General features: G+C 39.3%; 1 protein-coding gene and 1 pseudogene across 1 annotated transcript; both read right to left on the bottom strand.

Annotated features, from left to right (window-relative positions):
* Positions 1–4,453: 4,453 nt before the first annotated feature.
* Positions 4,454–5,317, bottom strand: LOC145567997 (uncharacterized). The gene has a single exon (XM_081627443.1). It carries the CDS (start codon positions 5,315–5,317, stop codon positions 4,454–4,456), a length of 864 nt encoding a protein of 287 aa, XP_081483569.1.
* A 166-nt stretch (positions 5,318–5,483) lies between these two features.
* LOC145567988 (putative mitochondrial protein AtMg00310 pseudogene) lies at positions 5,484–6,047 on the bottom strand (annotated as a pseudogene).
* Positions 6,048–17,341: the final 11,294 nt, after the last annotated feature.

The following is a 17,341-nucleotide window of genomic DNA, read 5'->3' as shown; positions in this document are numbered from 1 at the left end:
TTTAATTTATTTTTTTTTTTTTTGACGAGATGCAATGTTTAATCTGATACATCATTATGAGTATTTTTTAGGATATTTTGACAATTACCACCTTCTGTTATGTCCATTTTAGCAATTACCACCTTCTATTTTTTTTTTGAATATTACCACCTTCTATTTTCAAAAACATCAAAAGTTACCACCTTCTTGCCTCCCAACTACCACATAACATCATTTTGGGCTCATTCTTTCCCTTTCCTCCCTATTTCCCTCACATTTCTCATTCCTAACTCGATTCTCATCCCCCCTTTCACTTTTTTCCCCCAAACAATCAAAAACACTTCAATTCACTCCTCCAAATCAAAATTGACAAACAATTATTGGTGGTTTGGGGGGAAAAAAGTGAAAAGGTGGTAATTTTCAAAAAAAAAAAAAAAAAAGGTGGTAATTGCTAAAATGGACATAATAGAAGGTGGTAATTGTCAAAATTTCCTATTTTTTAAAGGTAAACTTTATGTAAAAAAAATTATAATTTATATATATAGTATATATATAATATTTTAAAACTTTAACTTGTCTAACATAAAGTTAAGGAAAGACTGCCTTATAAAGTTAATATGTTGTCCTTGATGAATGCAAGCTTATTTTAAATATATATATATATTTTTGTTTTTACTCGGTTTACAGTTGTTCAAACTCCCATTCCTAATGCAAAGTATTATTATGGAGCAAAAGCTGTACTTAGCCTTCATAACTTTAACGTAAACGCTTCTCAATATTCTTCGGCTACAGTGACACTTAATAATGGAGAAGAAACCATACAAGTTGGATGGACAGTAAGTCATCAACCAAGTTATTTTCATACTTTTTAATCATATATATACATACGCAGTATTCCCTCCATCTCTTATTTCCAAGCTTGTTTCTCTTTTTTTTTTTTTTTCACAAAAATTAAGAATCTTAGAAATTCAATTAAACCCATGAATGGAAATTACAAATATGCATATGGGGTTAGAGAGATAGAGAAAAAGAAAAGGTAGTTGGTATATTAAAGAGACGAAGAGAGACAGTGTCGGAAAATAATGTCACAAGTACAAAAAAATAGTAGAAAAAATGATGACAACTTATCAAAAAAATACGGACATGTAACTAATTAAAGAAAGGAGGGAGTACTTTATATTTGGGGCAATATATGCTTAGTAGACTTCATTTGCCTTATTTTTTTATTTTTCGGATGTTATTATTATTAGTCTAATTTGTTTTCAAATGTTATAATTTTCAATTTTGATTGTATTTTTAAATTTCAATACAACTAAAAATATGTTTCATTTTATTTGATTCATTTTATTATGTCAATTTTTAAATATTGGAATACACAATTAAAAAAAAATTATGGACAAAGATGTGTCTTGTAAAAAAATACACGGGATAATTAAAATTTGACGATAAATTTACTAGAAGGTTTTGTGTAGAACGGACTCACGTGAGTCCGGTTTACCCAGTGCCACTATCTATCCCCCTGTCGGCGGCCGGCGATCCTCCCTCACCTATCCCCCGACGCCAGCGACCATCCCCCACACAGCTTTCTGTTAACATAACATTTAAAGAGCGTTGCCGATCAACTAGTTAATGTCGATCATCCGATTACCGATGATCAAAATTTTGTTCTCAAACTATTTGTGGGACTTTGCAAGATAAAATTTGACACCGTAGCGTCCATGCTCGCTCAAATAGAGCCTCTACCATCGTTTCAGATGGCTCGGTCTCGACTCCTTCTCGAAGAAACTCGCCTCAATAATGACTCTAGCATAAGCAGCTCTTCGATTATGCTCAACAAGAACATGCTGATTCCACAACAGACCCCCGACAATCATCCGGTGGCAGGGGTAAAGTTAAATTATTTTTGTTCGGAATAAGCATATTTCTGTCAGGAATTATAATTTTTCAATCAGGAATTATATTATCTTTGTCAGGAATTACAAAATAAAATTCCTGATAAAAATAGTCTAATTCTTGATATTGTCTTATTCATGATAAAAATAGTCTTGTTCCTGATGAAAATCGTCTAATTCCTAACTATAATATAGCAATTCCTGACTATAATATATTAATTCCTGACTATAATAATTTAATTTCTGACAATTAAACGGACTCACGTGAGTCCGTTCTACACAATATTTTTCCTAAATTTACATATGCACACATCCTAATTAACTTCTGCATTTACGATTTTAATTTTTTTTCTCTATGTATCAATAGAAATTTGAAACCGTTTATAATTCTACTAATAACTTTCTGTGTTCGCTTGGCTAATAATATATATTATGATAAAATAATCAAGATAATTTATGAGCACATCTTTGCTACTAAATTAAACGAGAAATTTTTGTGTAAGACCGTCTCAATTATCATCCATTCTAAAATCATATATGTTAGTCATTACAAGCATGTAACCCTATGATGTTTAAAAAAATCTTATTTAAAATTAAATATTTATAAAGTGAATTAAGTGAAAGTTTAATAAATGTAATTATACATCTAATGATATTAATTTACAATTGAAAATCTAATATATATATATATATATATATATATATATATATATATATATATATATATATATATATATATATATATATATATATATATATATATATATATATATATATAAAGGGGAGTTTTTTCCCGAGTTTTTAGAGAGCCACGTAGGATCTAATTTTCTCAGCGCGCCATGGATTATAAATCTTAGTAGTAGCCAATTAAATAAGAGATTATTAATTTCTTTTAGAATTAAATAATTTAAATTCCATGTAAGCAAAATTGGCGAATGAGATTTTTAAGTTTTAAATTAATTAAATATTATATATTATCTTTTAATATTAGAAATTTTATCTAAATATATAACCAATTTTAGGCTCATAAATACAAAAAAAAAAAAAAAAATATTTTTAAAAAAAAAACAAACAAACCGTGCATCGCACGGGCTTCATCTAGTAAAATTATAAAAATTAACTGATAAGTAGGCAATAATCAGGACTTGAGGATAAGACAAAATAAAAGTTAGATGCTTGTAATTGACATTTCTTTGTACTTTTTTTTTTTTTTTTTTCTTTTGAGGGAAAAATACATTTCTTTGTACTTATATTGTCTTTTCCACGAAGTGTTTATGCAGTTTAATTTCTTCTACTTATTTTGTTATCTTATACTTGATAAACATCCATTTTTTCGTATGAATATAGATTAATCCGACGATAAATAACGACGGCCGCACTCGACTTTTCCAATATCTTAATGTAAGTATATGATGATTATCTTTTTCTATCTAATTATTATTCCCTCCTTCAATTTTAATTCTTTATGCTTTGAATTTTATGGTCAACTTTTATAACTTTGAGTGAAAAAAATCACAATTATAAATATCAAAACTATATCATATGATGGAGATAGCTTGTTAGATTCGGCTTGAAATGTATTTTTCTATATCCAGGAATGCCTCATAACTTGAATTTAATTGAGTATATACCTAGTCAAAGATGAACATTACAAACCGAAAAATTCAAAGTGTAAAGAATTAAAAATGACGAAGGGAGTATACTTTTGTACAAATAATACTTACTGCTAAAAGACTAACTTAACCAATAATTAAAACTAATAGTAAAAGACCAGACTTGCCTTTTATATTCCATCACACCCCTTCACATAAGAGTCATTTGGGCTTGAAATATGGATGTAACATCAACTTCTTCATACACAATACAGTGCTAAGTATACCACATGATGAAAAGAACAGTGGATGACATTAAACTCGTGACCTTCTTGTCATGTTGGTTCTTGATACTATGTTTAAAGCTAAAGCTTTTGGTTAAAACCCATGATTGGTTTTTATTTTTCAAAATTCTATAGCTCTAAGTGGTATAACATTATAATAAGAGAACCATATCTTAAACACAAGTAAACATGTTTATAACTACCTTTTGAAGCATTGTCAAAAAAAAAAAAAAAAACTACCTTTTGAAGCATTGTGAACCATACCTCTCTAATCACTAACACGCATATATGCGTGCAAATTATAAATTCCATATGCATGCAAAAAATTCCAACTAGTGTTATTGAATATAGCCTGATGATGCACTATACATTTGTACTCAAAATAGCATGATTTAATATATATAATTTCTTTTGTTATATTTTACAGGCTGGTTATTCTCAAGTACACTGTTTCAATATGTTATGTCCCGGATTTGTTAATGTTAATAAAGACGTGCCTATTGACAACGTGCTTGAACCAATATCAAAAAGAGGAGGTCCAATATATATTCTAAGGTTCAGTATATTTAAGGTAAATATATAATATTGGATACATGCATTAAGAATCCATTAAATATTCTCTTTGTTGTTGCTTAAGAAATTCTTGTTGAAACATGTCAGTGGGTTGTATTTTTTTTTTTTTTTTTGAAACCACGTTAATGGTGCCTTATATTGATAACTTATCCATCAAAACATAAGGAGAAACATCACAAGGGCAATGGTTCTCCCATACTTGTTCTACACCAAACGGAATTTGTCGGGCTAAATTATGGGCAACAGTATTCCCATCCCGTCTAACATGGCACCAATTAATAGAATTAAAACAAAGACAAGAAGAAAAAATATCATCTAAGATACTATCTAAATCAGTTAAATAGATAGACCCCTTGCACAAGCGCTTAATGAGCACTTGGTTATCAGCTTCAATGACGACATCCGACAGACCATGGCTCTTGGCAAGCTTAATGGCGAAAGCAACAACCTTACTTTCTGCAATGAGAGGTGTCCAGAAGGCTCTAACACGTCTTGAGGCAGCAAAAACTACATCGCCCAAACAATCTCTCGCAACCAACCCTATACCCACCCAACCATCTTCCCGCAAAGAAGCATCACAATTCAACTTAATAGTTCCTTCAGGTGGCGGTTTCCACACCTTTGAGCTGCGACCACCAGCCTTCTTAATGCCCCCATAAATCTTTTGAGCATACTTGTGGCAGTCAGCAGCAAGATGTGTGACACGCTCGATGATTGTAGTATGATAAGTTTCCCTTCCATTAAAAATCATTTCATTTCTCCTACCCCAAATATACCACATAAGAATAACACCCCCACTCACTTTCTTAGTTTCCAGCTTGCCCCATGAATCGATCAAATCAAGCATGGTCATACCAGAGGGCCACAACGACATTTCAATGCAATCACATTCAAGCCATAGGTTTCGAACAGTAGGGCAATCAAAGAAGACATGCTGAACAGTTTCAGGTTTTCCATCACACCATGGGCAGTCCACAACTTCAGACAAATGCGCCATATAAAATGTCTCGCTTTCAGGGTGACGTCAAGTTTCCATATATCAATCCAAGTCTTGTGATAATTATCGAGATTGCAGGACATTCCAAGCATGTAAGTCGACTTGACCGAATAGACCCCGTCCATGGAGAAAGCCCATGTCATGGTATCTGGACCCAACTTCGAAGCTAAAGGAATGGAGAGGATAGCCCGCATATCACATGACTGAAAATCTGCTCTATGAGGTGAATGTTCCAGTCACATGTGTCGAAATTAATTAAATCACTCACCATATTAACACAATCAGAGCTCTGGGATTTAATAAACCTGCTGTCCTCATTGACAACCCACGGATCATCCCAAATTTTAACCGAGGTACCATTCCCTATTCTCCATAGTAAACCCTCCTTCACAAGGGCCTTCGAGGACCAAATACTCTGCCAAGAAAAACTACCACCAAAGCCAAGACTTGCCTCAAGAAAAGATTTGTTTGGGAAATACTTCTCTTTGAGAACTTTGCTTAAGAGGGAATCTGGGTAGCTAATAATTCTCCACGCTTGTCTACCAAGGAGAGCCTCGTTAAAAACCCTTAGGTCACTAAAACCCATACCCCCCACACACTTTGGAGTACAAAGGTCCTTCCAACTCTTCCAATGAACCTTCTTCTGAGTAGTGTCATTGCCCCACCAAATTCGAGCCATCATAGCATGAATTTCATCAATAACACCCACCGGAAATTTATAGACCCCCATAATATACGTAGGAATGGCTTGAATTACTGATTTGAGGAGAATCTCCTTCCCTGCTCTCGATAATAATTTTTCCTTCCATCCCAACAATTTCTTCCAAATTCTGTCTTTGAGGGCCGAAAAAACCATCTTCCTTGATCTTCCAATTATTGTCGGAATTCCCAGATATTTCTCATGCTTGTCAACTCATCGCATAGCTAAAACGTTCAATAACTCCTCTTGCAAAGAGTCACTCACCCCTTTACTGAAAGAGACCTCCGATTTTTCATAATTAATTTTCTGACCGGAAGCTTGTTCATATGTGTTGAGAATTTCAACAATCTGAGAACACTCCCTTCAGTTGGCTCTTGTAAATAGCAGACTATCATCTGCAAAGAGGAGGTGAGAAATTTCCGGTCCCCTACGGCTAGCCCTAGAACCATGAATAGTACCATCCATCTGAGCTTTCCGCAACAAACCTGAAAAGGCATCTGCAACAAGAATAAACTGTAGGGGATTATAGGTACTACGCAGCGGAAAAACATGAATCATATTCATACAGTACCTAATCCCAAGATCTAATGCATAACACATAAAGAACATATAATCGTACCTTTGAAGCGTGATTCCACGTGCGATCGAGCAAGAACAATGGGAGATAAAGAACCCCAAGCGTGATTCCTCTACTTAGTCCACGAGCATGGATTAAACCTCCACTAATGCTAGTTAGTTGTGACTGAACACTTCAATCAACCTTCAACGGAGATTTGAGCCACGAACACACCACAACACCACCCATGCACCACCACACGCGCCACCCAAGGAGGAGGGTCGTACGGACAGGGAGGAGAGAGAGAGGGCCGAGTAGAGAGAGAGAGAGTTAGGGTTTTGGGATGCTTGGTTGCTTGTGTGACAATTCACTGTATGTCAATTGTTGTATAATGCAACCCTAGGCATGATTTATATTTATAGATCATATCTAGAAATAAAACCATGTCAAGTCCAAAACCCATTAGACTCTTCTAACTATCCAAGCCCAATTATCAACATGGTATGTCATGTACTCATGAGGCCCAATAATGGGCCTCTAACTTGTTTAACCCAATACTCTTATGTGTGACCTTGTAGGATCCATTCTATAAGGCTTTGGGCCATTAAGCTAGCCCAAAGATCAATTGTCATATCTAGCACCAAACATTGACGACCCTATAGAATGAACTTATTATCTCCATAATAATGATCCTTGATATATCTAGTAATTGCACTTATCGAAGACATAACTCCTTCAATCTCCCACTTGTCCGAGACAAGTGCGCAATATTCAAATTCCTTAAGTCAATGTGTGTCGCACTACTACAAAAAGTGGAATATGGAACACATAATACACAACCGTTAAGTAAGATAGGCGATCTATAGGATTTTATAGAACGGCTATGTTAGATAACTGTTTTATATGTTGAATCTTATAGAACGCCTCTCTAGTTGACCGTTCTATTTGATTTATTATTAGTTTTTAATAAAAACATAACTTTACCTAGAAAACGCCTTTCATGGATAAACGTTCTATTTGATTTAATTATAATTAAAATAAAATAAATAAATAAAAACTAGATAATATAACGCCTTTTGATTATTCAAAGCTATATTAACAGATCGAAGTCTATAAGATTCAATTTCAAGGTAAATCATTCTTCTTTTATTACATTAAATTTCGTTTCAATTTAGTTTCTCAGATCTTGTTATGGTTTTTTTTTAATCCGGTTTCATTGTATAATTATTCAAACTATGATTGAGGTTTTAGTTTTTTTAGCATGTTGTTCCAAAATTAATCCAAATTAATTAAGTCTTTTTGGTTAAACATTCTGCAAATCCCATCACTTTTTGGTATATGATCTAAAATTTTATGTTAATATCGATATATCCAAATGCTTATGATTTCAATTTTTAATGTTGGATTTTGCTTTGATTTTTTTTTTTCATTTTCTGCTCTTCGATTAGGAAGTTTTTTTTTTTTTTTTTTTTTTTTTTTTTTTTTTTTTTTTTTTTTTTTTTTAACAATTTAGGTTATTTGTTTTTATTGCTTGTTGATTCGAAATTTACATGTTTTTTTTTTGTTATGTTGATGCAGAATTGCAGATGAAAACTAATTGAGAAGATTAAGTACTGCATATATGATTTGTTGTGGGTCAGCATCGTTGAAAGAAAAGAGATTCTTGTAGAATTTTTTTTATTTGATATCTTGTTATTCTTATTTCATTTGCATTTGAGTTGTACGAAAATTTTATCAATTTAATTATAAGTTTCGATAACTTTTCAGTACTTGGTACTTCGGTAGACGGTATTTTAGTTTGACATCATTATGTTTTTACTACGACTCTACAACTAAGTTTCTTAATTTGCAAATTAGCTGCCTACTATCTCGCCAATTATTTTGTATTTTTTTTAAAAAAAAAAGGGGAATAGAGAACGGTTGGCATATCAAACGTTCTCTTTGGTAAGGGAAAACAAAACGGTTATGTATTATGACCGTTGTCTTTCCCTTCATTATTTTCCAATTTTAGATAGGGATAGAGAACGGTGATCAGACATAACCGTTCTCTATAGTTGAGTATACAAAACGCCTATTCGAATTGTTTTATATACTTTATACATCGCTTAGCAGAAGAACGGTCCTGAGGCGTTCTATAAAGCCTATTTTAATAGTTCTCTAAACCATTTTTTGTAGTAGTGTCGATTTGATAATATGATTGCATCTCATGTCGTGATCATATTAGTCTACAAATCTTTTCTTGAAAACTGAGTGAGAATTACAAAACAAATGGTTACTATGTAATCCATTTGAGCACGGCCATGCATTTTCTGAATTCTCCCTCTTCAAGGGGCCAAGACACATTCCTAATTAAATAGGTAGACTCTATCCAATCTTGTGGCAACCAAAGCTCCCACTCAACTTCTGAAACAACCGGGAAACACCCTTTATAATCTCCAGTTACGGGCAGACGTTTGAGTGTACCACAGCCATAACATCCATTGAATGAAATCAATGTTCCACTCATGTCAAAGGAATCCACTAATATATCCGGAAGTTCTATACTTGAACTTCAAAGTAGGTCAATAGTTCGATCATGCATCATTCATGCATATCCATGTGATTGACCGAGCATCATCACTATGCTCCTATAGCCCATGAAACTGCACTATCCAATCAATCTTACATGCTAGTCCATTAATTGAAATCATTTATGTCCACTTTAATGATTTCGAACTAGGAACTTAAATAATGTATGAATTTAGTTCACTTGTGGGGTTTCATTCACCAGGTCATCAACCTGATGAGCCCATCAATTCATAATTATTTTGGACATTTTATTTAATCTTGAAACCACGATTAAATAAGATTGAAACTTTGTTTCAATTGATAAACATAATTCTGCAAATGAATGTATTACACATGTAACTTGTTTTTCCCCAAAAATAAATACAACTTCTAATTACATCATTTGCCACAATCCAATTTCATTAGCATGTTTCTCATGCTTTGGAAATGGAAGGGTTTTACTAAGTAGAGTTCATGAGACATTCTCATAAACATGAATTTTGCAATTTCTAAATCTTATAATCATTTTCATCTCCATACACTAAGAATTTTCTTTCGTCCTTTTGCAAGGAACTTTGGAATTTCTAATTTGTATTCCAACGTTATATTGGATTTTGATTGAAATCTATCATCACTTGTTCTAAAACACGTGAATCAAATAGATGAGTATAGTCCATGGCATGCATGATGCATCCTTTGCGAATTTCATAAGGATCAGCACTCAAAACCTTAGTTTCATCAACCTTTCTCAAAGTATTGAATCATTTAGCAATGTGCCATGTTACATGGGATTGAAACTCCTTTCAATATAATGTTGAACCTTATAAGAATCTTATCAATATAAGTTTCTTAACCAAGCTCAAACATCCATCAAAACCTATCTCTATAGATTTTGAATCCCAAATGTACTCATCTTGTTCTTCAAGATTTCCATACAAAATGCATTAGCCATCACTTGACCCTTCAAGAAATGAATAATTGCTCTTTGTACTAGACCAAGAAGACTTCATAGATCCCACTAAACATCTTGTACACACAAGACCTTTTCTTCATTTTACGAGAACATCAAACGATTTGATTTACTCACAAAATTAAGAACACTAACTCCATGATGCTATGCATCCCTAGGATTATTGGATCTTTAAACTTTTGATTGTATCATATACAAATATTCTTTCATGAACAAATTCAAGAAAGTGTTTTGAAATCCATCTACCAAATATTATAAGGTAGAAATCACTGAAACATCTTTAATAGATCTTTGCAACGTGACTAATGTAAAGGTTTCATCGTAATCATAGTCATACTATGAATTAGTTGAATCCTTTAACAAGTCTTTGCTTACTTAGAAAACATTTTTCTTTCTTGTCTGTTTTGCTTATAATGGGTCTCACCCAATTAGGAAAATTATTCAAGTGTCATACACTTGCTTACAGACTTAGAATCTATTTCAGATTTCTAGGTTTTTAAACCACTTGGAGTCATAACTTTTCAAATCATATTTATTACTTGCATAATCATCATGTTCCAAAATGAATATTTTAGAACTCTTAATCAATATGAAATCATATTTCTTTGACTAAGTTTTACATATGCTAGTCATTGTTGTGGGTTTGATGCATCAACTGAAACTCATACAACAACTTTGTTTAGTTTTCAATGAGAAACGACAATAGAGGATGTGCACTTTGAATGTACTACCTTCGACACATGGTTATTGTTTCGGGGGTTTTTTGGATTTCCTGGGATACCGGTCACGCTCTGCTGGCAATGAGTCGGTCCTACCTGCAAAACAACGAATATTCCGATCAACGGAATATTCGCCTCCGACGATCAAGTCAGTGATCAGAACGGAAAAAGGGCTAGAGAGAGAAAGTAGAGAGAAGTTGGAGCTATTTAATGCTCTGTGTTTTCAATTGTCTGAATCCCCCTCCCATCATAAATGATTGGGGTATTTATAGGGGTGGGATTCGTGCCCCTCTATAGGGTTTATACCCTAGATTTGCGTGACGTGATTGGCTGCGCAACCAGCGATTGCCACGTGCCCCTCTAGGGGCGCCGTTTTGCGGCTTTCAGCGTCATCTCTCGGGATTTGGGCCCTGACGTTGTTAGGGCTTTTTGAGCGCGCTGTTTTTAGAAGGATCATATTGCCTAAACACATGGCATCTTCCCGTGGTGACACGTGTCACCCTATGACTGGGCCACGTGTCACTATGGGATTGGCCTGAGACCTTAAGAACTATGGATTGCGTGGCATCTTCCCGTGGTGACACGTGTCACCCCATAATTGGGCCACGTGTCACTGTGGGATTGGTCCACGTATACGGGGTATTTTTACCCTCAACATTTGCCCCTCAGAGGGGATGGCTTGTACGCTTATAGGCCGGCTCCTCTGACCTTTAATAGCCTTGGCGCGTACAGATGTATTAGAGTTTTGTCAACTTTCTGTCCGCCTGACATTTTTAGGGCGAACGCCTGTCTATTCAAGCGGCGCGGACGAAACTGGGCCGTCGATTTTTGCGACCGTCTTGCCATTTCGGAAAGAGCCTTAGTTCTGCCAGCTTTCCCTTGGACGAGCCGTTTATTAGGTCGTCCTTTCCGTCTAGTTTAACGAAGTTACTCCTTGTCCTTCCAAATTCTAGGTCACTTTTTTCAAATTGTAACCGTTTAGCTAAGTTGGGCGGGAAAGTTGAATTTACTATCTTACCCCCATAAATTTTTCCTATATATACAAGGGGTTTGACTTCATTTTGGCACTTTGGAACTTTACATTTTCTAGAGAGAAGTCAGAGCTTCTAGAGAGAGAAAGTGTTTTTCCCTTTGAATCTTCAAGAGCTCCGCCGCGCATTTGAGTTTTCCGGTGACATTGGTTGAGTTTTCCGATCAATCTTCAAGTTTTTCCAAGTTTTCAACACGTACAGAGGTAGGCCGCCTGTTTTTCTTTTCCTTGCCTTTTTATTTCTTTGTTTGTTTAAAAGCTGGCTCAACACTCGGCTTCGTCCGTTTCTCCTCATGAGGCCGGCCGTTCGCCTGGGACTGAGGAGTCTAGAGTGGACGGAGACGAGTTGTCTCCTTCATGGGATGGGTCCATTTCTAGTGTGTACCAACTCACATCCACCCATTCTTCTCTGTCCCTGCAGTTGAACATGGCACGGACGATGCAAACGCACGATTGTCACGCGGCCAGAAATCCAGACGGAAGTCTGGTAAACCCTAGGCCGCCTTATGACCCAAACAGAGTTAATGCTGAGACCCCTTCAACCACTCCTACGACCGCTTCCACGGGCACTCACTGCTCGGCCGTGGAGGTAACTTCCTCATTTGAGGAGCGTCAAAGAACTCAAGGCGCTCCTTTAATGGGGGGAACGTCCGGGCAAACTCCGGGGTTGAGGTTCCCCCAATATGCCAGCTCGGTCATGGATGGGGCCGAGTTGCTACTCTGTGAGGGGCCTCCTTCCTCTTCTCGAGCGGACGCCGATGCGTCCGTCCCCACTCCTTCAGAACTCTATCTCCAATATGGCAGGTCGGACAGACCAAGAACGGGGATTTCTTTTAACGAACCGTCCGACCTGCCCCCTCGCAGAGCTCCTCCTACTGGGAGTCAGGCGGCCGGTGCCAAAGATAAGGGCAAACGGCCACTTGAAGACACAATCTCCCCCCGGGGCGGCCATAGTTCTAGGAGCCGCAGCTCGGCGGAGGCAGCTCACCTTGATAGAATGCTGTCCTCCGAGTTTGGGAGCGCTCCTCAACGAGAGGAAGGCGAAGCTGAAAATGCGGCCGAGGGTGGAGCGGCGGCCGCAGAGGGCGAAGAGGAGGAGGTTGCCAACATTGACAACTTCAAGGATCCGTACGCCTGCATGGTGGGTAGCACGGCCTTGGGATACCTGAACCACAACTTTGAGGAATACAAGGCATTCCTCCTCCTTGGGGAAGGATTTGAGATCCAACCTCCAAGGAAGTCCCGCGCTTTGGCCGCCTGGGAAGAAGAGAGGTCGCGCCAAAGATCCTTCAGCGTCTACAGGGCGGCCTTAGACGTTGGACTGCGCTTCCCCCTCCATTATTTCGTCCGCACGATCTTGGACGAGTACGATATTGCTCTCTTCCAGCTGATGCCAAACAGCTGGTTGAACATTTTTGGGTACCTAGTGACGTGCATCTGCAAAGGCTTCAAGCCAAACTTTGCAGTTTTCTGTGAGATGCACTCACTGACTAGGCTGGACGCGGATACGGACGGCTGGCTCATCTTGAGCACCACTAGAGATTACATGGTGGTGATGGACCGCGTCTCCAAGTGGCGTGACTGGAAGCACCGATTCTACCGCATCAAAACTAAGGACGTCGAATTTAACTTGCGGATGAATCGGTTCAATGCTGAGCCAATTCAACTTGGACGCGGGAATCTCAAGCCTGATAAGCCACCCGTCCACCCCAGCCAGGAGCACCAGCTTGAATATTTCAAAGTCAAGCGGGTGAAAAGGAACGGCAAGACTGAGCGCGTTCCAAGTACCTAGGTCCCTTTATCCAGCTGGCTGCGGGATCCCACCTTCATGTCCGCCTATGGCCTATACAGGAACCTGCCCCAAGGTGGACGCACGGACACATATTCTTATCCTTACACATATTATTTGATCTTGAAAAATTTTCTAACTCTTTTTCTTCCTCTTTCAGCTGAGGCGTTCAAGATGCTAGAGAAAGAACAGAAAGGAGAGGTCAACATGTCCGAGATCGACTTGGCTCGGTACAAGGCTCGCCAGAGGCTGTACGAGCAATCTAAAGGAGTAAGTAAACCCAACCATTTTTCTTCCTTACGTCCGTGTATGCATTACGGAAGAGATCTTCTTCCTAACTAGGCTCGGCCTATTATATCATCTTGCTTTCTTTTTCTAACTTTTGTCTCTACAGTTGGCCACTCCAACCCCCAGATCCAAACGGAAGCAGTCGTCTCCTGCGTCCAAGACGGATCAGGACGACAAGGCCTCCAAGCAAAGGAAGACGGTCGCGTCCAAGACCACTTCCACTTCCGCGGCAAAGACGACGTCGCGGACTGTTTCAAAACAGTCCAAAGGAGAACAACCCCGGCTGAGCGATAGCGGGGCCTCCAAGTCCATAGATCCGGCCGCCATGCCGGGTCATGTTGGGTCCGAGAAATCGGAAGATAGGGGTAAGTCGACCCAGGCAAAACCGACCGGGCCAGAAGTGACTCCGCCCGTCCAAAGAGTCAATGAATCTGATTGGCTTGATGCCAATCAGTCGGCCGACGATCAGCCCGGCCGGACAGGGGAGGAGAGTAATGAGCCTGCGCCACCCCCGTCATTCACTTTCAACCTCCCAACTCCTCCAAGCTTCTCTGACGGTCAGTTCCAATAACTTTTTTTTTTTTTTTTTTTTTTTTTTTTTTTTTTTTGCTTACGTTTAACTCTTTGCGTCTGCTACAGACATTGTAGAGGAGCTACAAATGAAGCTGCCCGTCCAGTCCCTTACTGGAGCGGACAGGAAGGCGATGCGGGAGGCCATGGCCCGGGCCGTCCCTGCTGAGCAGCGAGATAAGCTGCGGGGAATTCATGAGGGCTTCCTCGGCCCTATGATCAATTGCGGCGCTGAGGTAAATTTTTCCCTCAAATACACTTAGCTAATTTTTCGCTCATTTTGCTAACACATTTACCCTGTACGCAGCTCTTCTTACGGCTGAACGCCTTCCTGGAATGGAAGGACAAGGAGAACGAGCGGCTGAAGCACGCCTGGGCCCAGATTCAAAAGACCTAGGATGCCGTGACTGGGGAGGTGGCCGTCCAGTGCCGCTATTTTGAGACCCAAATCAACGCGTTGTCCGACAAGGCTGCGCGGCAGACGGAAGATTTGGTGAAGCTGGGCGAGGCCCTTCAGCAAGAGTCCGCGGCCAGGGAGGCCATGAGACAAGAGAGGGACCACGCCCTGCTGGACGGCGAACGTTGGAGGGCAGGGTTCGAGGCCTCCGAAAAGCTCCGAAGTGATGTGGCCTTGGCCTAGAAACACTTAAAGGAGGCCTTGGACGAGTCGGACACTCTGAGGGCCGAGGTGGAAAGTTTAAAGAAGTCCGTTGAGGACTTAACTCTCCAGTTGCAAACACCTCGGGCCCCTTGTGCGGACGACGTGGTCCTCATTGAGCAGAATGCTGAGGACAGGCTGAAGAGCCACTTCTTTGAGGCTTTTGAGCTTATGGTGGACGAGGGAGAGGCGGCCTATTATCAGGAACACTTCATCAAGCGTCTCTACTTTGTCTGCCTCAGAGAAGAGGCTAAGAAGGCCAGGCAGCCTTCACCTGAGCTGGACGTCACGCCAACTACCTCAGAGGAGGAGGAAGTCGAAGAAGCGGCGGCCGACAAAGACGGTGAGGGTGAGAGCGAGGTGCCTGCTGAGGACGCGTCCCCTGCCATAGCTCAAGAGGCCGGCCCAGGCCAGAGTCCAGCTTCTGCTCCAGCCGTCCCATGATTTCAGCTCTACTCTTCAGACTTATTTTTATTATATTTTATTTTTTACTTTCTCAACCGCCTTTTCAAGCGGTTTTTATGTAAGATATTTTACCGCCTTTTGAGCGGCCCTTCTATTAATTTGACTCCCAATTTTGCTTCGTACTTTGCCCATTTTATACTTAACAAGTTTTTTCATGGTTCTTGCATTTTCATACACGTACTTTTCACGTTTTTTGTATCTTCGCACAATTGGGGGGGTATGCCCCTTTATTCGGCGTTCGCCTAGTTCATACTTTGGGTGGTTTGATTGGCTTGGTAGACTTTATACCTTAGGTGGTATGACTTTTACCAAGTTAATCAAATCATAATAATGATTGCCCTTGGACTAGGTGGTATGCCGAATCAACACATAAATTGGCCGTTCGATTGGCTTTATTTGAGTTTGCCCGTTGAAACTATCGCTCGGACGCACTCAGGAAATTCCAAGTGTGATATCAACTTAAAATTTTCATGTTCGGCTAGGCTGGAATGCCTTGGTATGCCCTTTCCCCACTATGTGGGTTTCACAGGGTACCTTACCCCTATCGTCCGCATTAATTTAGGGCGGACGCATTCATGTGAATTTTGGGATCAAGCTGCCCATTCTTATTTTACTTAATTTATTATTGTTCTGCGACCGTGTTGCTATGTTGCAAGTAAACTACTTGCAACTTTCACGCGGCCTATCCGTATAAGTTATGACTGTACAAATAAGCATAAATTAAATGGAAAAATAATTATAACAATGTTTGACTTTTTCATTAATTTGTCAAAATTACATTGTCGTGGTCGTACGACTTACATTGCTCGGTCAACAGACCTAGCTGTATACACAGCTTTTTGGCTAAGTAATTAAACATAATATTTCTTCAGATTGTCAGTGTTCCATGTGCGCGGGATAGGTCGGCTGTTCATGGCTTCAAGACGGTAAGTCCCATCTCTGACCTCTTCCCTGACTCGATAAGGCCCTTCCCAATTTGGGGTCAGCTTGCCATCCTCATTTGCTCGCCCCACCGCTTCCATCTTCCTTAGGACCAGATCTCCCAATTTTATCGGCCGCTTTGACACTCGGCGATTATATGCCCTGGTCATCCGAAGACGATAGATTTCATGTCTAAGCGCCGCATTGCCCCTAGCTTCAGGAAGCAAGTCTAGGGCGGTCTTCATGGCTTCCCAATTGGCCGCTTCATCATATAACATCACCCTAAGAGTGGGCTCGTACATTTCAATTGGAAGGACCGCCTCAGCACCATAGACTAAGAAGAAGGGAGTTTCTCCCGTGGAACTTTTGGCCGTGGTTCGTATGGACCACAGCACATTAATCAATTCGTCAGCCCACAAGCCACCTGCTTTTTCTAGCTTGAGCTTAATTCCATTGGAGATCAATTTGTTGTATGCCTCTACCTGACCATTTGCTTGTGGGCGGCCGACCGAAGCAAAGCAATGAGCTATGCCTTGGTCTTCCAACCATTTTTTGAGTTGAGGCGTTTCGAACTGAGGTCCGTTGTCAAACACCATAGGCTGAGGAACGCCAAAGCGTGTAATGATACTCTTCCATATGAAAGCTGTAACATCTGTCCATTTGATGCCTCGGACGGCCTCGGCCTCTACCCATTTTGTGAAGTAGTCTACTGCTACAAACACATACCGCCTCTGACCGGACGCTGGTGTGTATGGTCCTAAGATGTCCATCCCCCATTTGGCAAAGGGGAGCGGACTACTGATGGCCGAAA

The sequence above is a fragment of the Chenopodium album genome, chromosome 2 (assembly GCF_948465745.1).
Source record: "Chenopodium album chromosome 2, dcCheAlbu1.1, whole genome shotgun sequence".
Classification (NCBI taxonomy): domain Eukaryota; kingdom Viridiplantae; phylum Streptophyta; class Magnoliopsida; order Caryophyllales; family Amaranthaceae; genus Chenopodium; species Chenopodium album.
This window is presented reverse-complemented; position numbering and strand designations above follow the sequence as displayed.

What these genes read in the sequence shown, in the direction of transcription:
- LOC145567997 (XM_081627443.1), bottom strand. Translation starts at nt 5,317, where the DNA reads ATGGCGCATTTGTCTGAAGTTGTGGACTGCCCATGGTGTGATGGAAAA.